The following is a 24,159-nucleotide window of genomic DNA, read 5'->3' on the forward strand; positions in this document are numbered from 1 at the left end:
AATGACCCCAGGTTTCCAGGTGGACACACAAGTCCTACATATGTGACTTCTGTGGGCTCTACATGCTAAGGGCGACTCGTGGTCAAATCCTGACACATGAGGTTAAATGGGGAAGAAGCAGTTTCCCCTCCCTCTTTTCCTCTTTCTTCCTGCCTCTTCCTTGGACCAAGACGTAGCAGTTGGAGGGAATGTATGTCCCCAGAATCAATGTCACTGTTAAACACCATTTAACTGGCCGGCGCCCTGGCTCACTAGGCTAATCCTCCGCCTGCGGCGCCGGCACCCCGGGTTCTAGTCCCTGTTGGGGCGCCGGATTCTGTCCTGGTTGCTCTTCTTCCAGTCCAGCTCTCTGCTGTGGCCCAGGAGTGCAGTGGAGGATGGCCCAAGTGCTTGGGCCCTGCACCCCATGGGAGACCAGGAGAAGCACCTGTCTCTCTTTCTCACTAACTCTGCCTGTCAAAAAAAAATTTAACCTTGACCTCTTCACTCCCATACATCTTTCTGTGGGACAAAGAAGGTTCAGCTTTTCAACCTTCTATTCTTACATTCCTTGGGCCTTGGGGCCAATCCTAAAATATTAATCTGATCCTAATATACACTCCCATCTAGTAATTCTGTTTATTACCTACCTTTTGAGATTTTAAATACTCCTATTTATACACACTCTCTTTGGATTTATATTTTAGGTCAGTTTATTTATTTCACAGTGGGAACTCAGAGAGCAAGGAGGGGACTTCCTTACCTTACAGACAGTTTTATGAATAGAGAGGGGTCAGGTGGACTGGAAACTTAGAATACCCGGACACATTCCTCATGAGGAAGCCACTGTGTTTCCAACAGACGACCAACAGACAGGGGCGTGGCATGACAGCCAAAGAGGAAAGTGGTCGTTTTATGTCCTTATTTTTAAGAGATGTTCAGCAACTAATCAAGGAAAAATAAGTTCATCCCTGTGCAGCAAATTTCTCAGAGGCGCATTCGTGGGGCTGGGCACTGTCCAACAGGTGGGGGTTTTTGTCTTGTAGGCCGATTACCTGGGGAACGAGGCTTTGGATACGAGAATGTCTCGGAGATTGGTGGTGACTCTGATTGGATCGGGATCACCAGACTGGGAGGCTGGGTTCAAAGTGTTGAGGCCTGGTGTGGGAGGCAGGGTAATAGCTCCCAAAGATAACCGAATCTTAGTCCCAGGAACCTGCAGCTATGTTCCAACTTCATCCCCAGTTAGCAGGTGCTTCAGAAAGGGCTGCTGAATGCCAGATGGGGCCTGCCCAGCACAGAACAAACGCACATGCGCAGTAACTGCCGTGTGTGAGTTCCCTCCCCGTCCAAGGCCTGAACGGGAAATTTCCATTTTCTGGAAACAAAACAGTTGGAAGACTCAAAGAATAGGCCAGCGCCACGGCTCAATAGGCTAATCCTCAGCCTGTGGCGCCGGCACACCGGGTTCTAGTCCCGGTTTGTCCCGGTTGCTCCTCTTCCAGGCCAGCTCTCTGCTGTGGCCCGGGAGTGCAGTGGGGGATGGCCCAAGTCCTTGGGCCCTGCACCCCATGGGAGACCAGGAGAAGCACCTGGCGCCTGGCTTTGGATCAGCATGGTGCGCTGGCTGCAGCGGCCATTGGAGGGTGAGCCAACGGCAAAAGGAAGACCTTTCTCTCTGTCTCTCTCACTGTCCACTCTGCCTATCAAAAAAAAAAAAAAAAAAGACTCAAAGAATAGAAGAATCTTCATTTATCTACTTTTTTCAGTTCCATTTCCTGTTAATTCATATTTATTGTATTTTACCAAAAAATCCTGGCTTGTGACAGACTGGGGTAAACAACACAAACAGTGACAAAGACCCCTTCGCATGTGCTCTGCACCACACTATGCCTGGTCAATGGTTCTCAGGTCGGCTCAAGGACCGGGGACCAGCAGTAGCTGCATCCCTTCGAATTTACTAGAAATGCAAATTCTCCCACTTTGCCCTGGGCTGACTCCATCAGAAATCCAGAGAGGAGGCCCGGCGGTTTATTACTTAACAAGTCCAAGGCCAATGTGGTCTTGGTCCCTGCTACAGCTGGAGAATCTTTCCTCTCAGATACGCTCCTTCAAGGACTAACCTAACCCCGCTGCGCCCGCAGTACGTGTTGGACAGTATTCCAAGAACGTGTGTGCACGATGCTTTTCTTATGCGCACTGTGTCGAGGGGGAAGCGGAGGTTCACAGAGGTCCAGCCTCCTCTCACCCGAGGTCGCGCTGCTTGCAAGTGGCTTTTACAGGCAGGCTCCACAGCGCATGCTTGCAGCCTCTGCACTAGTGGCCCTCAGGTGTTCACCAGCCACAGTGGTAAGTGTTCAGGAAACGGCTGCTTCACCACCTCTTAACCACGCATCTCCAGACGCTCCTGAGTGACATGAGACAGGCCTCTTGCTCACAGGGCTCTGTCAGAGCCGGAATATAAGGCAGCAAGCATTTTATCAGGGCAAAGCCCTGCGCTGTTGGCACACCGAATTTCTTATTTGCAGGAAACACATTGATTGGATTCTTAATATACGCCATACACTGTGCTGAACACACTGGTGGTCGCCAAGACGCATACGACATTGGCTAACACATAAAAAACACCAGGTTATCGGATGGAGCATAACCCAATAAATGCCAGCTCTCGTGATTGTTAAGTTGATCTCCTGTGTTGCTGTTTCCAACAGTGACAGAAACACAGGAACCGACCAAAAAAACCCAAATGGTACATAGTTAATAGGAGGTGGGAAACGAAAAGTTCGAACACGAAGTTGTTCTGTAATACCCATACCGTCCCCCTAAATTTCTAACGCTGTAAACAGAGCATTTCCTTTCTCCTCCCCTTTTCTTCTTCCTCTTCCCTGTGGAAGCTCAGGTCTCTGGATGCTGGCCCCCTTTCTAAATGTTTTTAGGACATCACCATGAGACTTTTTCTAGAACGGAATCAAAGGAGCAGAAATAAGGTTCTCTTTCCTTAAGGAAGAACTGAGAAAACACCTAAAGATAAATGTTCTACTTCCTCAAAGCCAAGACTTCCAGGGTGAAGTGATGCCATTTAAACATCACCCAAAAATAGCGTGCTCTGCCAACTTCCAGCATTCAACTTCTACTTTCAATTTTCTATTTAAACAGAGTAGGACCAGGAGATAAAACAAAATGTCAAAAGGTTGACAAAGAGAAGAAAAAATTCTAACACTATGCAGTATTATTAATAGCTGCCCAAAGCTTTGGTTATTAAGTGTACAATCCATGTTTATAGTATTTTTAAAGATTTATTTATTTATTTGAAAGGCAGAGTTACAAAGAGGCGGGGGGGGGGGGAGAGGGAGAGGGAGAGGGAGAGAGAGAGAGAGGGAGGGAGATTTCCCATCCACTGGTTCACTTCCCAAATGGCTGCAACTGCCAGAGCTGGGCTGATTAGAAGCCAGGAGACAGAAGCCAGGAGCCTCTTCTGGGTCTCCCACATGGGTGCAGGGGCCCAAGGACTTGGGTCATTGTCTGCTGCTTTCCCAGGCCATAGCAGACAGCTGGATTGGAAGTGGAGCAACTGGTACTTGAAGCGGAGCCCATATGGGATGCCAGCACTGCAGGTGGTGGCTTTACCCACCAAGCAACAGCGCTGACCATTGTTTCTAATATATTTTTAAAAGACTTACTTATTTCAAAGGCAGGGATTTGGGGGGTATGGGGTGGAAGAGAGAAAAAAGAGAGAGGGAGAGAGAGACAGATCTTCCACCCACTGGTTCATTCTCCAAATGGCTATTGGTGGCACAGTCAGGACTAGGATTGAAGCTCCTATATAGGATGCCAGTGTCAGCTTAGCACACTGTGCCAAGACACCAGCCCCTATAATATTTTTTTATTATAATTCCATCTAAGCTCACATCACAGATCAGCGTAGTCAGGAAGACCTGTCCTGACTGTCCACACAGATCAGAATGACCAAGTAACTGTCCGATGTTCAATCTGTTTTATGAGAGCAGAAACTGAATGGTGGGACGACAGCTCCTGGGGAGGACCCGGCTGCACACATGAATGGTCGTGAGCAGGACTCGATGGGCAGTGCCACTGCCTGGAATGACCAGTCTCTTCCAGCTCACTTGCTCTAGAGTGTAGAAGAGCTAGGGGAGAAACAAGGGTCCAGGACCCCGTGTGCCTTGGAACTGTGATCACAAAGGCTGAGGGTCACCACGGATACTCAGAGTGCTGTGTGGGGAGTGCAGGACTCCCCAGCTCAACTGCACTGAGATCCTGCCTCACTCTAATACGAAGCCCCCGACAGTAGGAAGAAGGAGAAGCAGCCCCACATGACACTTTCTCAGAAACTTTTCTCAGCTCTGATTTCTGCCCGACTCCAGGTTTCAGCTGCTATCTATGAACAGCAGCCTTGGCACGAGTTTCATGCCTCATTTAGTGAATGAACGCACTGTCTTTGCCCCATTTTGTCTATGTCCGGGACTTCCCTAATGACAAAATATCCATTTCTCCACTGCGTCATCACTATCTTTCTCCATGGGGTCATTCGGTAGTCCCACAAGGAACCCGTCATTTCTCTCATTCTTAAAATAAGCTTACTTGATCTATAACTCCTCCAGCACCCCAGTTCCTGCAGAACTTCTAGAAAGACGAGCTTCCATCTGCGGTCTCCAATCCACGTCCTCTGGCCCTCGATGGACCCAGAGCAAGGCTCTCGTCACTGTCACTGCCCCACAGCTGCTGTTTCCAGGAGCACCTCAACACCTCCAAACACAAGGACAGCGCCCACTCTATCACCTAGTCCACGACACCCAAAGGCTCGGAGCACCCCTCCTGACGTGCGACACATGGTTTCAATGGGTCCTCTCCTCACTTCCCTCCCAGCTCATTCCCCACCCCCTTTGCTGGGTCCTCTTCATCTTCTAGACCTCTCACCACCAGAGCTTCTCACACTTCAGTAGATCGTTGGAGAGGGAAATACATTCATTCAAATTCAACACATATCCATTTATCTACCAGTCAGCTTAGGAAAAAGTTACTATTAGCTAAAAATTCCCTTTTTATGCCCTCTTTGATCCATTCTCTTCCCTTCCTGTCAGTCGAAAGCAACATCCTAACCTTCGTGTTGGTCATCCTCTTGTTTTGTTCTACTTTCTTACAGTGCTCCTGTTACACACACATACACACACACACACACGATTTTACTCAATACAACAGATAAAACCTTTGCAATGGTATTTTAGTATATATTTTTATGGCAAACATTATGGGGTCACACTGTTAATTATAAATATTTTGGTAAGTGACATATGGAAAAGGACACAAGGCAATCAAGCAAGATGGGGACATGCTGGGATCTTTTACCGTGGCTCAGAGCCACTAACATGCGAACATTCACACTGACTCCCCACACAGGAGCAACGCTCCTCGACCTCCTCCTTTCTTAGTGCATCTTTCACTTGACAGCATCCATGAGATGTTTACAGAATCCGCTGAGAGGCTGCCTCTTGGTGTCTAACGCGTGCACCTGTTTTGCAAGAATGTCACGTAGGCAACTGAACCTCTTCACAACGCCCTCACAGGGAACAATGGCGCTGCTGTGGGTGCTGCCACGGAGGTCACGTCCAGACTCCAACCCCAGCTCTGTGAAGTGGACCGGGCTCCTCCACGTCTCTGCAAGCTTGGTGAATGGCAGGGTTCATTACAGAGAGAAAGGTGTGGTGAGAAAAGCCAGTCACAGCTGAGAGGACAGCACCTGCATATGCCTATACTTCAGTGAATCCTATTTATAGGACCCCAGTCTTAGTCTGCTAGGGCTGCCATGAACAAAATCCTACAAGGGTTTAACAGTGGAAGTGACATGAAATGGATGGGTTCTGAATGTGATGTTTTATATTATTTTTATTGATTGATCTTAAAAAGACAGCAAGCCCCCATCAGTTGGCTCAGTCCCCAAATGCCTACAGTGGCTGGGGCTGCAGCCAGGAGTCAGGAATGCAATCCAGGCCTGCCACGTGGGTGGCAGGAACTGAATTACTTGAACCACTACTATTGCTTCCCCGGGTCTGCAGTGACAGGAAGGAAGCTGGAGTCAGAGGCCAGCGCTGGGACTCCATCCCAGTTACTCCAACATGCGATGCAGGCATCATAACCCCTGGCTAATACTCACTTCTGAGTATGTCTTGAAGGTAGAATCATCAGAATGTCCTAAGTAACTGCGTCTGAGATGTGAGAGACATAGGAAAGCCAAGATGATTCGAAGGTTTTTGACCCGAGTAAGAGAATACTGGAATTGCTGCCAACTGAAGTTGGCAATCTGCTGGTAGAGTTTGGTGGTGGTGGTGGGCTCAGGAGTGCAGTTTGGGATGGGTTAGGCCTGCCAAGTCGAGATTCTGAAGAAGTAGCTTCATCAACTGATCTGGAATTCAAGAAGGAGTGTTGGGCTGTGGCTATCCACGTGAGTGCCGCTGGCATACTGCGAGAACGGATGAGATCACCAAGGCAACTGAGCCCCAAGACCGGAGTTCCGGTTCCTCCACAGTCAAAGCAGCCACTGAGACCGGTGCCTGCCCACTGCAGAGCGCAGCAGCGCGGTCTGGAACAGTGAGCTGCTCACCACAAACCACCAAATGCCGTTCAATCCGCAGCATGGGAAAAAGCAAAAAAAAAAAAAAAAAAAAAAAAAAAAAGACCACAGTAATCCAGCGCCATCATCTTTGTTGCTGGACCTGAGTGCTACTCTGGCCGAGGAAGACAGCCGGAGCTCAGGTGTGGTGGAGGAGGTACGGAGGGCACCAGATTGCACTACAACCTCGGGATCGGGGGCTCCTCTGATGTGAACACCATGCGAGGGGTGGCCTGCCTCGACTACTTCCTCCCACGACTCTCCATGTGATTCTTCTACACCTGCCTCATTCGAAATCAAAAACAGGAAATCAAAAGCAGAGAGAGACACCGTGTCGCCCATGAGGATCTCCACACACGGGCAAAGGAGAACACCACGTAGTGGCGAAGTTGTGGAGACATGCGAACACCCTGCACTGCTGGTGGGAACGCAAAGTGGCGTGGCCACCATGGAAATAGTCCACGTTTCTTAAAAAGCTTAAGACAGAATCACTGTTGACCCAGCAGTTCACACATAGATGTATGCCCCCAAATAATTGGAACCAGGGACCCAAACAGATTCCTGCATACCAGTGTGTTTATTACTCCTAGGATTTTATGTTGCCTCAACACACATTTTGATTATGGGTTTAATTTTCTTATATCAGAAGCAGGACACAGTCACCTGGACAGCTCCTAGCTCTCCACCAGCCCCCAGCTTCTCAATGTGATCAATCTAGACATCTGCCTTATACGGCAGCCTCCTGGTGACCACTATACAATAGGTGGACACCACCTACTTGACTCACCCCTCAGGTCACCACACCCCACATGACCACTCTCAGTCACATGATCCTGTGAACCAAATGCTTACCTGTTCCAAGCCCACCAAGCAGAATTCCCACTGGAAAAGCTGCTTGGGGAACATCTGGTCACCAATAAAGGCCGCATCCCACAGGTGCACCTCTCTTCAGCTCCATGCATGCTGGCTGAGTTCATTGTCCCTGAAACCATCCCTCTGGCCCTCACTGGTACCCCTCTCCTCTTAAAAACCTACTAGAGAGAAACCTCTGGGCATTACATGTGCTTCTGTTGGGTTGCCCCTTCATGTCTCTCCTGATTGGCCCCCCTGATCCTGAATTTTCTCTCAATCACAGGTTGGTCAAGAGCTGCAAAGGTGTAAGGTGTATTCCAGAACATGCTAACAGGCCAGGCACTTAAGCCCTGGGCAGTCCTCTGAGAGGTGCACTGGGAACATATATGACCAAACTCCAGAGCCACACCGAGGCCTGGCTGAGGCTCATGACACCCTAGGTATGGGCAGAAATAAAACGCAGCACTATTCACAACGGCCGAGAGCTGAAACACTCCAACTGCCCATTGGTAAGTGAACAGTGAAGGAAATATGGCACATCTTCCAAACTGTGTAACAATGCTTAGGTCAGCGACAGGTCACACATACATGGAGGTCTCTAAGGTAACATCTCCCAGCGACGTCACAGCTGTCTGAGTTTGTGGAGGAGCACTCTATCATGTCCGCACGAGGATGGAATCACCTAACGATGGATGCATCTCTCAAAACCCATCCTTGTCACGAGGTGACCCATGACTGTATATGTAACAAGACATACCACAGCACGGATGCGTACTGAAAACATCATGCTGAAGGCTTTACACCAGGGCCAAAAGAACAAATGCCTATGATTCTACACAAGTGAGGGACCTGTAACTGGCAAGTTCATGGAGCGGAAAGAAAGAGAGGTCACTGGGGGTTGGGGCAGGAAGCAGTGGGGAATGACTGGAATGCATGCAGGGTTTCCGTCCACAATGATGACAATGTCCTGGAAGTCGTGGTGATGGCTGTACAACACTGTTAAGTGGACTTAAAGCCACTGAATTATACATTTAAAAAACGTTAAAGGGGTAATTTTTGTGATGTATATTTTGCCACAATAAAAAATAATACAGTAAGAAATGAATAAAAACCAAAAAGAACCAACAGAAGCTCTTTGTTTACAAAGTAGGGGACAGGTAGGAGGCAAACATTAAAGGGACATCACCCAGGAAAAGGGAAAAAGACTCACTCTCAGTGCCTCAAAGAAATTATAGAAAGCATGCTCTTTGTGGCCAAGGATTCCAAAGAAAACACTAGAAATAATGAAAGAGTCGACAATGACAAGAAGAGAGACAAAATTGCTCCAAGAAATCAGAGAGACAGAGAGAGGGCAAAACAAAAATGAAAACGAAAAATAAAACAAAACCTTTAGAGTGGTTACAGAAATATTAGAATCAACTCAAGCAGAATAAATATAACTGAAATATTATAAAGGTCATGGAATAAAGACTTGAAGGAAACACAAAAAACAACATAGGAAAGGGCAAGATATACAACTGAATACACAGATTGTAGCTATATAAGGGAAAGAAAGTCTAACAGAAAAATAATGTATGGTACTGAAGGAAAATAGAGCAAGAAAATTAAAATTGTAATTAATTTGTTTATTTGAGAGGCAAAGAGACAGAGATTCAGACACAGACAGTACTGGTTTGGTTTACTCCCCCAATACATAAAATAGCTTGGATTGCAATGGAGCCAAAGCCAGGTCTCCCAAGTGAGTGACAGGAACTGCATTAGCAGAAACATGGAACTAGAAACCAGAGCCAGCGATCTAACCCAGGTACTCCTACGTAGGACATGGGCATCTTAACAAGCATCTCAACCCACCGGCCAAATGCTTGCCCTATAAAGATACAATGTCGTTAAATTCTGTAAATAAAAGAGATCTTAAAAAAAAAAAAAAAGGAGGACTTAAATACGTACATATAAGGGAAGCATCAATATACAAAATGACAAATCCGAAGGTAATTCCTATTTTCCTTAAATGCAAGAATGACTCATTGGTATCTGGGAAGAAATCTCAAGTCATCCATAGGAGGGAGAAATCAGGCTATCTTAAGAGCTGGGATTATTCAGCAACAGATAGGAATAAAGGACAAAAAGAACTAACTGTATTTGAGTTCAGTTTCCTAGTCGAAGTCAAGTGTAACAGTCTAAAGGTAAAAAATGGGAGACAGCCAACTCAAAAAATAAGGAATGTCACCTTTTAAACATTTTTATATACTCTATCTTAATGAAAAGTCTTTTAGCACTCATAATGTTTGTTGTGAAGACACTTTTATCTAAAAATCAGCAATATCTCCACTTTCATTTCAGTTTATTAATGAAGATTATAATTAGTGTTTTTTTTTTTTTTTTTGACAGGCAGAGTGGACAGTGAGAGAGAGAGAGACAGAGAGAAAGGTCTTCCATTGCCGTTGGTTCACCCTCCAATGGCCGCCGCAGCCAGCGCACCGCGCTGATCTGAAGCCAGGAGCCAGATGCTTTTCCTGGTCTCCATGGGGTGCAGGGCCCAAGCACTTGGGCCATCCTCCACTGCCTTCCCGGGCCACAGCAGAGAGCTGGCCTGGAAGAAGGGCAACCGGGACAGAATCCGGCACCCCGACCAGGACTAGAACCCGGTGTGCCGGTGCCACTAGGCAGAGGATTAGCCTGTTGAGCCATGGCGCCGGCCAGTATTCTTTTTTTAAGAGAAGTAAATGATCTTTTTTTAAAGATCTATTTATTTATTTATTTATTTGAAAGGCAGAGCTACAGAGAGGCAGACGCAGAGAAAGAGAGAGGTCTTCCATCTGCTGGTTCACTCCCCAGATGGCTGCAACAGCCAGAGTTGCATCAATCCGAAGCCAGGAACCAGGGGCCTAAGCACTTGGGCCATCTTCCACTGCTTTCTCAGGCCATAGCAGAGAGCTGGATCAGAAGTGGAGCAGCCAGGACTCCAAACGGCACCCATTTGGGAGGCCGGCACTGTGGGCAGCAGCTTTACCAGCTACACCATAGCGCCGGCCCCTCAATTATTATTCTTTAAAAAGTTATTTATTTATTTGAGAAGTATGGAGACCGAGAGAATCAGGCTGGCAAAAAGAAGGCTCTCATGTGCTTGCTCACTCCTCAATTGCCTGTAACAGACCCTGGATAAGGCCAAGGCCAGGATGGGGAGCTCAATCCAGGTTTCCCAGGCACCAGGTAGCAGGAACCCAATTCCCACTGCCTCCCAGATTCACACGGACAGGAAGCTGAAGTCAGGAGCCAGAGCCAGGAATTAAGCTACTCTGATGCGGGACACAGGCCTCTTACCTACTAGGCTAAGCCCCTATCTCACAGCTAATATCTTATAAAATCTCATGGAGTATATGTATCTCCATGTCTACCATCTGTCTCACACACACACACACACACACAGATACGGCTTCATACATACAAAAGTATCTCAAGTGCATACAATTATTTCTGAGCACTAATGACTTTGGTTGACCTTGTTGACCTTCTACTTTTTCCTTTGTGCTTTTCAACTTTGTTCTCGTTTTTGAACAATGAGTAATTATTCTATTCCATAAAAGCAACAAGGTATCGAGAGGCACAAAGTCTTACTGGTAGTTACTGTAACAAAGATGAGAGCAGTGCTGCATTTCAGTGACCAACTAAAGCCGGATGTCAACGCAAGTCTGAGGCTCTGCCGGTTAACTACGTCTCTGCACCTGAAGGAGTTTTATTAGCTATCCTCAACAAATCGCTGATCCAAGGCTTCACCAATGTGCTGGAACTTCCACAGTGGACCCCCATATGGGACAGCCATCCCACCCTCACATGTTGACCCCCACTCCTGTCGGTGAGCAGACGTCTCTCTCGGGGCTGTGTTGAGAAGAGGAGCACAAACCAAGTGCATCAAAGGAGCTGCACAGCGTTTCGGGACATCCATAACTGGTCCTTGTAGTCCTCTCACACAGGCTATCGAGGAGAGCAAAGGTCTTGGTATGATACTCTGCGAACTCCCTCCAGGAGGGGTGCACATCTCTAAGATACTTTGCTCTGCGGATGTTAGCCAGCATTCCTGCAGTCCGTGAAGAATCTCCTCTGTTACTCTTTGAACTACCTTGGCTTGAAACAAGGACCCTCCACATTTGCAAACTCTCTGCCCTACGGTCATTACACAGCAAGCAAACTGGGACTCAGCACTTAGCTGCGAATGTTTCCTCCTCACAAAAGAACCAGGGATCCCGGAAGAAGAGAAGGAGTCCGAGACCTGGAGGGAAAGTATAAAAGGAGCATGGAACCTTCTTTCACTCTAGAGTTGCAGAGTGCGCAGAGAGTAACAGAGCCACATCCCAAGGATGCCGCGGCAGGCTGTGGTACCCAGCATAATCTGAGCAGGAAAGTAAACAAGATGGGAGTGGAATGGTGACTGGACTGCTTAGCTACATCCTTGTGGCTCCACTTCCTCCTCTCCCTCTCCATGATCTCCCCTTTCTTTCACCTCTTGCCCTTTAAGCTCTGTGCAGGGAACCAAGGACTCTTGTCTTCCTTCTGCTTCTGCATCACACAGTACTCTGGCTGGGCTTCTTCCACCTGAAGTTTTAGAAAACATTCAAGCTTCAGTTTTAGGCTTTGGGAGAATCACAGGAAACCGATCTATTAGCTGACGTCAGTGCTATGCCATTGAAGTCGTCTCGAAACATAAAACTGTCATTTTTTTAAGAAGTGGTTGGATATCAGAAATTTCAGAGTTCAACAACATGGTCCACCCAGGCACATAAGAATTTTACATCAGGTCCTAGGGTCAAACCCTGAGCTATTATAAATTGATTCCCTGTTTCATCCCCTGTGACTTATTTCCTTGGATACTAAATAAGGAAAGGCAGTTGACAAAGGGTTAGAACACGGGCCTCCCTGGCTCCATTTGATGAGATCTGAATGTCACTTTCATCCCCTGTATGGAAAGAGTTGTCACAGAGAGACGGGAGCAGCTGAACAGGGCTTTGGGGACTGGGGTCTATTCTTGGCTGTCTCATTACCTAGCTGAGAAATGCTGGCTGAATCTTGGATGAACTGCAACTTCCCTCAGCCTGTCTCCTTTCATTTGCAAGGCAAAGAGGTTGGATAAACACGAAGCTGTGTCTGAGGATCCTTCTAGCCCTTTGTCATCGCATCTGAAGTGCACGGGAGGCGGTGACGAAGGGAACAGCCTGAGAGCAAGCGTGCATTTAGGATGCTGACCCAGGGCTCTTTGGCTCACTAGCGAATACAATGGCAGGAGGCCAGTGTTTAACTGAGGCCAGGTTTACTGGGGGCTTGGCCACCAGCACGAAGGAGACAGCTGGGCAGTGACAGGCTCCATGGACCAGGCCCCCAGTGGAAACTAAACAGGAGATTTTGTCCCGTGGAGGAGGCGTGGCCATGCTCTGGCGGTCTCTGGCTTGTTCCAGGCTCAGGGTCCTGCAAGGTGTGGCTGCTTACTTTGCACATCACACTCAAAATGGTGGCGTTCCTCATTTCTGCCAGCCAGTGGTCCTGGGCTATTTCTGGTGCACACAAGAGTTGGGGGCGGTCCTAATGTGTGTGTGTGTGTGGGTGGGTGGGTGGGGGTTGCTTGTGGACACTCCTTGATCCTGATTGGCTTGGGGTTGGGTTGGAAATGTATACATGGAGGTCCCCAAGGGGCCTGATGTGATGAGTTCTGTTTCTGCCCTGTCTTATTTACACGTCCACTGCTGTCCTTTACGGACAGGCACACAGGCCGGCCAAGTTCAAAAGCAAAGCCAGAGGAACACACATTCCTTATCTACTGGACCCAGTGGCTCAGTCAAGACAAAGCAATCTTCTGGACTTGAAATTCCAAATAATATGCTCTGGGAATCTAGAAAATGTCCTTTTAATGCAATTTGACAAGAAAGACACACACTTTGTTTTTTTTTTTTTTTCTTAAAGTTCCTTTTTTCCTTCTTTTATAAGCCAGACAAAAGTTTTTAGTGATTATGAAGAAGAATAATCATTTGTTCACAAGCGTATGGACTTCAAATCATGAGGCTCTTTTGAGAATCTGCAAGGGAACATCTTAAACACTTCGGCTCTCTGCTGCCCAATTATAACACGGCTAAATTTAGTCAGATCTGGGTTTGTCCTCGGCGACACAATGAGGATAGTCTCTAATTCAGACTTCCCAGCATAAGCATTGTTATGAAATCGGCTGCATTCTAATGGTGCTGAGAAAAGGCAAAAATAGCCTTGGTTCTTGCAAATCTGAACAACAGTGTGCACCAGGGACAGAAGAAAGGCTCGTTGCATAACTCGGCGGAATAGCGAGTATCCCCAAAGCCTCCCTCCCTGGAGTTCCTCGGCTCTGGACAGAGGTTCTGCTTCATCCAAACACATGTTCTTAAAGGACTGTGGCCCCCAGCTACAGAAGCTTCCTGAGCAGTTCTGGGAGGGCCCATCCCAGGAACACAAAAAGATACCTAGCAAACAAGAAAGGTACTGGTCACATTCCTACCGCCCAGGGGTCAATACTTTGGGCTATATTCGGTTTGGTCTCCATTACAGCAGAACTGTAACTGAAAGACATACACATCTTTTTTGTGAAGCCTAAGGAAGCCACGGAGTCCTGGTCCGGTGACCAAGGTAGGCTTCTCCATGTCAGGGACGTCCTATGCACCCACATGGAAATACCCAATGCAGCGAAGGCTGCACCAGCGGTTCCCAAGCCTGATCGCTCACCTAAAACAATTCCCCTTTCCAGACTCAATCATCCCTATGTTTTCACATCCTCTCTCCTGCTGTAACTTACGCGACTTCCTATCTTAATTCCATAATTTAATCCTGTCTTCAGAACATTAACTTAATTAAAACCAAGGTTCAGAGGATAAACTTGGGAGCTGTATGTGCAGTATCTCAAGAAGTTTCAGAAAGAGGCTGGTGTTGTAGTACAGCGGGCTAAGCCTCTACTTGCAAGGCCAGAGTCCTATATCAACTCCCAACCACTTCACTTTTCATCCTGCTCCCTGAAAATGTACCTAGGACAGCAGCTGTTTCAGCCCTTGCCACCCATGTGGGAGACCAAGATAGAGCTGGCTCCCAGCTCCTGGCTTCAGCCTGGAACAGTCCTGGCCATTTGGGAAGTGAACCAGCAGATGGAAGATTCCCCCACTCTCTGTATTTCCTTTTCCTTCACTGTGATCCTGCTTTTCAAATAAATAAATAAATGTTTAAAAAAAGTTACAAAAATAATTTGAGTTCTGTAAAGAGGAACTAGACAGCTGTGTTTGAGTGAAACCAACGTGATGGGGTATTCTGATGTTGCCGTCGGTGAGAATTTGGTAAGCTTCCGTCCCTGGCTCCTTCCTCTCAAGCGTTTTAGAATGATCGAGAACTGCTGCTTCCTATTTCCTTTAAGCTGCCCGTTCCCTTCCCTCTCTTTCTCTCTGGTGGCATCACCTTAGGAGCCAGCCCATCATACGCCTCTCAGAACTGAATGCCAGTCAAGAAAGGGGTCTCGAATGCTTCGAAGTCTGACATTTACTCTTCTAACGTCCTCCTTCCATTTGAGGGGTTCCACCGTATTACAGGCCTATGCGCGCTAACAGAACCGCTTCACTTGAACAACCATGAATGATCTAAGTACATAAAAATGAACCAAACTTCTCATTACCCTTCCAAATAACATTTTAAACATTTTATTTGCCATATTATCTTAAATTTTTAAAAAATTTATTTGAGAGGCAGAGAGAGAGAGACAGACAGATACACGATCTCCCACTACTGGTTTCTTCTCTAAATAGCCACAGTAGCCAGGGCTGGGCTAGGGCTGCAGCAAGGAGCCAGGAACACAGTACAGGTCTGTGATAGCTCAAGTGATTGGGTTCCTGCTATTCTGTGGGCGACTGAGTTTCTAGCTCCCGGCTTCAACCTTGGCCACGGCCTGACTGTTGCAGGCATTTGGGGAGTGAACCAGTGGACGGAAGATCACTTTGTGTGTGTGTGTGTGTGTGTGAGACAGACAGAAAGAGAGAGAGAGAGAGAGAGAGAGAGAGAGAGAGAGAGAGAACTTCTCAAATAAATAAAAATAGAAATAACAGGTTCACAAACAATAGGGCTAGGCATGGAAGCTGCGATTAAGTCACTGCTTGGGATGGTGCCTGCTTCATGTCCCCGTTCCTCGGCCTCCAGTCCAGTTTCCTGTCAATGTACACCCTGGAAAGAGTGCTGATGGCTCAAGGACTGGGCCCTTGCCACTCCTGCAGTAGCCCGGTTGAGCTCCAGGCTCCTGACTTCAGGTTGGTCTAGTCCTAGCTGTTGCAAACATCGGGAGGAGTGAGCCAGCAAGTAAGTTTAGCTCTCTCCTCTCTCTACTCTCCCTCCCCCCCTCTCCCTTTCTCAAATAAAATGAAAATAATGGCAATAAAAGATACTCAGTTTATTAAGATGGTTCCTCTGATTACTGAGGACATTTCAAATCTTTTACTCCCCCATCAGGGGACGCTATAACCTTGGTAAAATGCTTGCTTGGTAGCTCTGTGGGAGAGATTAAGTGTTCCAATGCGTGACACACCGTTTATCCAGGAAGACTACCAGCATGGCTGTCAGTCAGCACTTACAGTACTACACTGCTTCTATTATTAATTATTGTGCATAACTATGCACCAATTTAGACAACTTAAGTGAGATGATTTTATGAAAAAATAAAATCAGATTGCCTTAATCCATTTAGGCTGCTGTAACAAAAACCCTGAGACTGGTGATTAACAAAGACCAGAAATCTACTCTCGCAGTTCTCCATCTGGAAAACGCAGACCAGAGGTCCCAGTATCTGGTGTCTGAGGAGGACCCTCTGTGGCACCCTCGTATGGTAGGAAGACACTGGGGAACAGCGGTCTGACCCATGAACACTGGGGAACACGGTCAGCCCACAGCACTGGTTCTACCTACATTTCTGTTGAAAGGAGAATAGGAAATGTAACTCGAGACACAAATCCATCAAGAAGTCTCGCGCTGAACACTGAGCGAGGGAAGAGGAATAAGAAATGAAGCAGCGGGGAGGGCAGGAGCCAATCATTTGGTCCTCAGACGTGAAGGGAAGCATTCTGGCATTTTCTATGAGTGAAACTGGGAAACTGCGGAGAGTCTGGAGACTGGAGTGCCAAGGTCAGTCTCACGCTGGTGTTAAAACGTGCTGATAGTGGAGGGCAAGCATGGAAGACGAGAGGCCAGAACTGACTGGCTGCCACATCACGGCTCAGACCAGGAGTGAGGCAGTGAGCATGGCGGCCTCCAGGTACTTTCAAAGGTTTTCAGGTGAATGTGAGAAAAGGAGAAATGTAAGGATAGCTCCCAGGGTTTTGGTCTGAGCAAGGAGGACAGAGGCGCCATCAGGGGAGACCGGGAGGCTGAGATGAGGGCAGGATCCGTGGTTGGTGACACGACTGAAGGAGAATTGTGTGCTCACCCAAGCAGAGGAATGGGATTTGGGACAGGGGAAAGGTCTGGGCTGGAGATAAAATTTGGTATTTTTGGCTTCACACTCAAAGGCGCAGTGAGAGACTAATGAAGAAAAGCTACAAGGACTGATTCCTGGGGTCAGTCCAGTATTAAGAATTAAGAGAAAAGAATAAGAACCAACAAAGAAGGCTGAGAATGGAGCAGCAAGAGAGGTGTGGAAAAAGAGAGGGTTAGGCAGCCCCCCTCCCACCCCTAGCACCTGCCTCAGGTCTGTCTGCCCCAGGTCTGCTCTGTCCTCATGTCCCCCCTCCTCCCCTAGCACCTGCCTCAGGTCTGTCTGCCCCAGGTCTGCTCTGTCCTCCCCAGCACCCCCCCCCCCCTCGCACCTGCCTCAGGTCTGTCTGCCCCAGGTCTGCTCTGTCCTCCCCGCCTCCTCCCCTAGCACCTGCCTCAGGTCTGTCTGCCCCAGGTCTGCTCTGTCCTCCCCAGTCCCCCTCCCTCCCCTAGCACCTGCCTCAGGTCTGTCTGCCCCAGGTCTGCTCTGTTCTCCCCAGTCCCCCTCCCTCCCCTAGCACCTGCCTCAGGTCTGTCTGCCCCAGGTGAGCTCAGGCTTTGTTCAGGCCTCCCCAGGCCTGCTCCTGGGGCTCTGTTGTTATTTGTTACACAATATCATAGTTGTACTCATTCATCTTTTTCCCCCAACTGTACACGTCTTGAGAGGAGACATCAAGTTTGGTTACACATAGAGAGCACACAGAAATTAGAATGGTGTTTAGCACATAGTAACTGCTGAACACAAACAACTTGGGTGAACTGAACCAGCACAATCAGTGCTTACCTTTGGTTGGTAATGTCACTAGTGCAGTGTCACCAGTGTGGTTTTCAAACAACACAAAAACCAAAAATGAACAAAGCAAGCCTACTGTGTGGTCTAAGCCACTAGGAAGTCACGTAACGCTTACTGTGTGATGCCTGCTTTCCTACTCATTCACCTGGACTTTTCCAGCATTGACTGCTTGATGTGCTGTGGTTCTTTTTCAGTTAGAGTGAGAGAAAAAGGAATTCATTAATATTTATTTGTATTTATGAAGGTTACCTGACAAGTATGCCTTTCACAGGCTACCTCCCTTAAGCATTTAACCTTCCTCACGAATATGTAAAGAAATGTATACTTAGCTCCATTTTACAAGAGAAAACTAAGGTTCAGAACTGTTATGTGAGCGGCACTGTGGCTCAGCCGGTAAAGCTGCGGCCTGCAGTGCCAGCATACCACACGAGCGCCAGTTCGAGTCCTGGCTGCTCCATTTATGATTCAGCTCTCTGCTATGGCCAGGGAAAGCAGTAGATGACCTGAGTGCTTTGGCCTCTGCACTCACGTGGGAGACCAGCAATAAACTTCTGGTTCCTGGCTTAGGATCAGCGCAGCTCCAACTTTTGCAGACAATTGGGGAGTGAACCAGCAGATGGAAGATCTCTCTCTCTGCCTTCCCTTCTCTCTCTGTGTGACTCTGACTTTCACTTTCAAATAAATAAATAAATCTTAAAAAAAAAAAGAGTTGTTATGTACCTTGCTTAAGAACATGCAAATAAAAAGTGCAAGCATTTAAATATCAATCAAGTCTTGGATTTGTGTGTGTGTGCGCACACGTGTGCATACTTCAAAAATTCATGAAAAATGGAATTAAAATATAATGTCCATCTTTGGACATGACAAGAGCCTAGGGTGATCACTGATGCCATAAACAAGAGTGTCAAATTGTTAAGTCAACAACAGGAGTCACTGTGTACTTACTCCCCATGTGGGATCTCTGTCCTTAATGTGTTGTTCAATGTGAATTAATGCTATAACTAGTACTCAAACAGTACTTTACACTTTGTGTTTCTGTATGGGTGCAAACTGTTGAAATCTTTACTTAATATATACTAAATTGATCTCCTGAATATAAAGAGAATTGAAAATGAATCTTGATGTGAATGGAATGGGAGAGGGAGCGGGAAAGGGGAGGGTTGTGAGTAGGAGGGAAGTTATGGGGGGGGGGGAAGCCATTGTAATGCATAAACTGTACTTTGGAAATTTATATTTATTAAATAAAAGTGAAAAAAATAGAATGCCTCTCTTTAATGAACTTTTTTGAAAGCGAGAAGGGAAGAGAGTGTTGGATTGATTGCCCACCAGCTGGTTCAGCCCCAAACTCCTGCAACAGCCCAACAGCTGGACCAAGCCAAAGCTAAGGAACTCAGTCTTTAAGTCTCGCACATGAGTGGCAGGTACCCGGCTTTGTGAACCATCACCTACTCTGGCGGGAAGCTGGAGTCGGGAGCTGGAGGTGGGAATTGAACCCAGGTATTCTGACATGGAACTTGGAGATCTAAACCAAACACCCGCCAAACACCACTTCCATACACGTTTTGCAAACCCCTTTCTATATATCATACTGCCAACACACAATAAAAGAAATGGCCAATTTAAACACAATGCTATCACTTACAGGAAAGTACAGGAGCAGAGACCCAAACAGGATCGTTTCCAACAGGATAAGGCCCGAGGCTCTGATGCTCTGAAAAACAAAATGAAATGTCACCGTGAATGTCCATTTCTAGGCTATTGTGAAAACGTTCCTACCAGCACTACAGCATTCTTTGGGGGAAATTAAATCAGTAAATGGAAACTGTCTGGTAGCTCGGCACGCAGACCACTGGAATTTGCACAAAGATTGCTTGTAAAGGTGATGACAGACCTACAGACACAGCCGATGGTTTCCTGAGCTTTTATACTCAATTACTGAGCAGCCTGCACAGCTGGGGACACCGCCTTGAAGATGCTTTCTCACAATGAAATTCACAGACACACAGTCTGTCCCGGTGTCCCTGCGCCATCAGGTACAGCATCCTTAAACTGGTTCATAAATGCCTATGGGAAGTGATCTGTGGATACAACAGCCTACGCACAAGGTCCTGGGGTCTGGGTGGCTGATCTCCCACCATGCTAGACAGCCGCCAAGCTCACTGCACACCGCTGCGCCATGGGACTGACGCAAATGGCACCTCAGCTGCGGGCAGAGGCAGCCCACCTTGTACGCATGCTTAAGGTTGTGCTTCACGCACAAGTCGAAAGACAGCTGATTGTCAAACACATGTCCCGAATATTGAGTTGTCTGAGCATAAATATATTTAACAAGCTTAACATATTTTGATAGACTCAGAACAGCATCTTCTATAACGAAACACTTAGAAATCAAAGCCCCCCCAAAAGTCAATCTTATCTTCTAACAATTAATTCAACTTTGGTGAGTTCGAATATCGATCTAGGGTAAATGTGTTGATTATGAATCCAAACACAAACACAGGGCAATCTAGAGTCCCCATGCTTTCACTAAACACAGGATAAAAGGTGCACACAAGTGACAACTGGAGCAAATACTTTACTGAACAGGCAAACAATGTAAGGTAGCAACAATTTAGTCTACAACAAAAGGATGCTGAAAGGATGAACCACAAGAGTTCATCATACAAAAATAAATCAGAAAACTGGAGAGTCAGAGAAAGAAAAGTGAAATTCCTCTTCCAAAACACTGGTGTAGGGAAAGCTTTGCGTAGTCCCTTAAAAGAATGCAGGTCTTTCGTTCTCCTAGAAATCTGGGAAGGGAGAAACCAGTGTCCCTGGTGGATGGACTTGACTCTTGGAGGGGTTTCTTGGTGTCTGTCATGACTTTAGCCAGCAGACGTTTGGTGAAAAGGAAACTTCTATCAGGGAGCATTTCAACTGACTGCCTGGCAGAATTTCTAACACGAGAAAATACAGTAGCAGTGCTAATTATGGAGACTCTACAGCTTATGCTTGAAACTTTCCAGAAAAAAATGACACTAAGACTGAGACTCCAAAATATTATACAACACAGCTGTGTGCTATGGGACATAGCAAAGGGACATGAAAAGAAGGGGCAGGGTACAGGAAAACAAAGACTTTGATATATGGCCGGTGCCGTGGCTCAACAGGCTAATACTTTGCCTAGCGGCGCCGGCACACGGGGTTCTAGTCCCGGTCAGGGCGTCGGTTCTGTCCCGGTTGCTCCTCTTCCAGGCCAGCTCTCTGCTGTGGCCAGGGAGTGCAGTGGAGGATGGCCCAAGTGCTTGGGCCCTGCACCCCATGGGAGACCAGGAGAAACACCTGGCTCCTGGCTTCGGATCAGCACGATGCGCCGGCCGCAGCGGCCATTGGAGGGTGAACCAACGGCAAAGGAAGACCTTTCTCTCTGTCTCTCTCTCTCACTGTCCACTGCCTTTCAAAAAAAAAAAGAAAGACTTTGGTATTAACATCTCGGGTAGAGCTGTGAAACAACCACCTTGAGCTTGGCAACCTTGACCCTGGACAGCCTTACCTATACAATGGGCGTTCTAGAAGCCAGCACTTAACCTGGTGGTTAAGACACCAGTAGAGACGCCTGCCTCCCAGAGCAGAGCGCCTGGATTTGATATCTAGCTCTGGATCCTGACTCCAGCTCCTTCTAATGTAGACCCTGAGACACAACAGGTGAAGGCTGAAACAGCTGGATCCATGACACCCACGTGGGAGACCCAGATTGAGTTCCCGGCCCTTGGCTTCGGTGTCAGCCCTCTGCTGGTGGTTGTGGGCATTTGGGAGTGAACCAGCAGATAAGAGCTCTCTCTCTCTCACTAGCCCCTTCCCCCACATTGCCACACTGCCTCTCAAATAAATAAATTTTTTTTAAAAAAAAAGGTAGTTACTAGAATGCAAGGCTAAAATGCCAGATCTCTACATTTAAAATATAAAATAAAATAAAACAAGGATACCAACCAAATAGTTGGTAATAGGTATATCAAAGATGAAGTCTAAAATGGCTAGCACCGGGGCCTGTGCTGTGGCACAGCAAGTTAAAGCTGCTGTCTGCAGTGCCACCATCCCATATGGGTGCTGGTTCGAATCCTGGCTGCTCCACTTCTGACCAGCTCTCCGTTATGGCCTAAGAAAGCAGTAGAAAATGACCCAAGTTCTTGGGCCCCTGCACCCATGTGGGAGACCCGCAAGAAGCTCTTGGCTCCTGGCTCCAGATTGGCACAGCTCTGGCCATTGCAGCCACTTGGACAGTGAACCAGCACATGGAAGACTTCTCTTTCTCTCTCTCTCTCTGTATCTCTCTCTCTCTCTGCCTCTGCCATTCTGTAACTCTTTCAAATAAATAAGTAAATCTTTAAAAATAAAAATAAAATGGCTAGCACCATGCCTGATCCTCCATAGTAGGCCTGTATCTCTCCGATACAAAGTAGCAGAATGAACATTACAATGGTCTGTCCATCTATTATGCATATACACTAGGGCTGTGGTCTGGTGGCTGTTTCTCATGCTGCAACACGGTCTGACAGCTTCTGGGCCATCACCGTCACATGTCTGTGGTAGCAGTGCACGCTTTGATATGCTCGGAGCCAATAACCTGTGTTCTGCACGTCACTGCGTTGGTCCTGGCTGAGCAGAGGAGTCTTGTCAGGCAGTGAGTTCACGACGTTCCCAGGTGGACAGGAAGCTGCGGAGTTACCATTGGGCCCATCTCTCTAGCCCAGACTCCGTAAACTGAATTCCCACAATGCCAGTGTGGAACAGAGGCGAGCATAACTGCTTTACTGTATCCCACCGCACTTCTCCACTTTTATCTAGTGGGGTGGACTCAGTGGTGCAGGGGGTAAGCCACTGCTGGGGATGCCCACATCCCATGTCAGAGTGCTGGCTGGAGTCCTGGCTGCTCGGCTTCCGACCTAGGGCCCTGCTAATGCACCTGGGAGGGCAGCGGTTGACAGCCCAAGTGCGTGGGTACCTGCCACCCATGAGGGAGACCCAGCTGCGTTCTGGGCTCCTGGCTTTGAATTGGCCCAGCCCTGGCTCTTGTGGGCCTTTGGAGAGTGAACCAGTGAGTAGAAGATATTTTTCTTCTCTCTCTTTCTCTCTCCATCTCTCTCTCTCTCTCTGTGTGTGTGTGTGTCACTCTGCCTTTCAGATGAATAAATAAACAAAACTAAAAGCAAAACCAACTAGAACTAATAAGAAAAGCATTCTGAAGGCTGGAATTTTTAACAATAATTACAATTATACACAATAACTGACATTCTTTCCCTGATTCTACAGGGATTACCTAGTTCATTTATGTTTTTTAAACATTTTAACCTCTGGGGGAATTCATGTAAATCTTGTTGAAACAGTGCAACCATTTTTGATCACTGCCAATTTCTTCAGTTTTGTAGCATGTAGGCCCGCTTTCCATTACAAAAGAAACCCCTGAACATAGAGCTCTTTCTACACAGTTGGTCCTCGGAATCTGTGCTGGAAATGTGAGAGAAATACAGGGGTATTTTGAGAGGGATGCACTAGCATGGGCACAGATGAGAAACCAGGACTCCATAAATCGACATCCTTTACAAAAAGAATCAGTCACACAAGCAGCACAAATTTATGGGCTGCACATTTCCTTTTAATTCTATTTCTGCATACAGATCTGTAGATGAGAGGTTTCCCATGAAAGCTGACAAACAACAGATTGGAAGCAAGATGTAAAAGAATCTCTGTGCTGTACTTGGGGAAAAAATGGAAACGAGAACCTTGGGGGTCGGAGTTGTGCCACAGTGGGTCAAGCTGCCCCTGCCAATGCTGGCATTATATATGGGTGTCAGTTTACGTCCTGGCCACTTCACCACCCTGAGAATGGCCTGGGAAAAGCAGCAGAAGATGGCCCAAGTGTTTCGGCTTCTGCCACCCAGGTGGGAGACCCGGATGAGGCTCCTGGCTCCTGGCTTTGGCCTTTGTGGCCATCTGGGAGTAAACCAATGGATGAAGGATCTCTCTCTCCCCATTCCCGTCTCTCTTTAGCTCTGACTTTCAAATAAGTAAATAAATCTTTTAAAAAAGAAAAGAGAATCTTAACCATGAGAGGTAAGACGATCCTAGTCTTCAGTCATCTTATGGACAATTACTTAAGTGGGTAAGACTCGACTACGTCCAGTTTGAAAGAGTGCTTATGGTTGATCTTAGGATCTGTGATGACGTGCTGAGAAATCAGAGTTAGGAAAGCTTGTCAAGGAAGAATTGCTTAACAGGTGGGCAGTTAAAATGATTTTGGTTTTTCAGAAGAATTCTCAGCATGGTCTGTGCATGTGCAACTCAGAGAACCACAAAGTCACAGACTAAAGCTGTGGAGTTTAGATCTCGATGGTCTGGAACCTCAGGATCGGCCACACTCGCGGTG

The 24,159-nt window shown here is 47.2% G+C and overlaps 1 protein-coding gene across 1 annotated transcript in view; it reads right to left on the reverse strand.

Annotated features, from left to right (window-relative positions):
• Positions 1-24,159, reverse strand: part of GPR158 (G protein-coupled receptor 158) — a 344,765-nt gene that overhangs the window by 98,012 nt on the left and 222,594 nt on the right. Inside the window, exon 5 of the mRNA XM_062211168.1 lies at positions 19,399-19,467. Within this exon, the coding sequence (XP_062067152.1) occupies positions 19,399-19,467 (69 nt within the window). The remainder of the gene's footprint in view (positions 1-19,398; positions 19,468-24,159) is intronic.

This window comes from Lepus europaeus, chromosome 14 (assembly GCF_033115175.1).
Source record: "Lepus europaeus isolate LE1 chromosome 14, mLepTim1.pri, whole genome shotgun sequence".
NCBI lineage: Eukaryota > Metazoa > Chordata > Mammalia > Lagomorpha > Leporidae > Lepus > Lepus europaeus.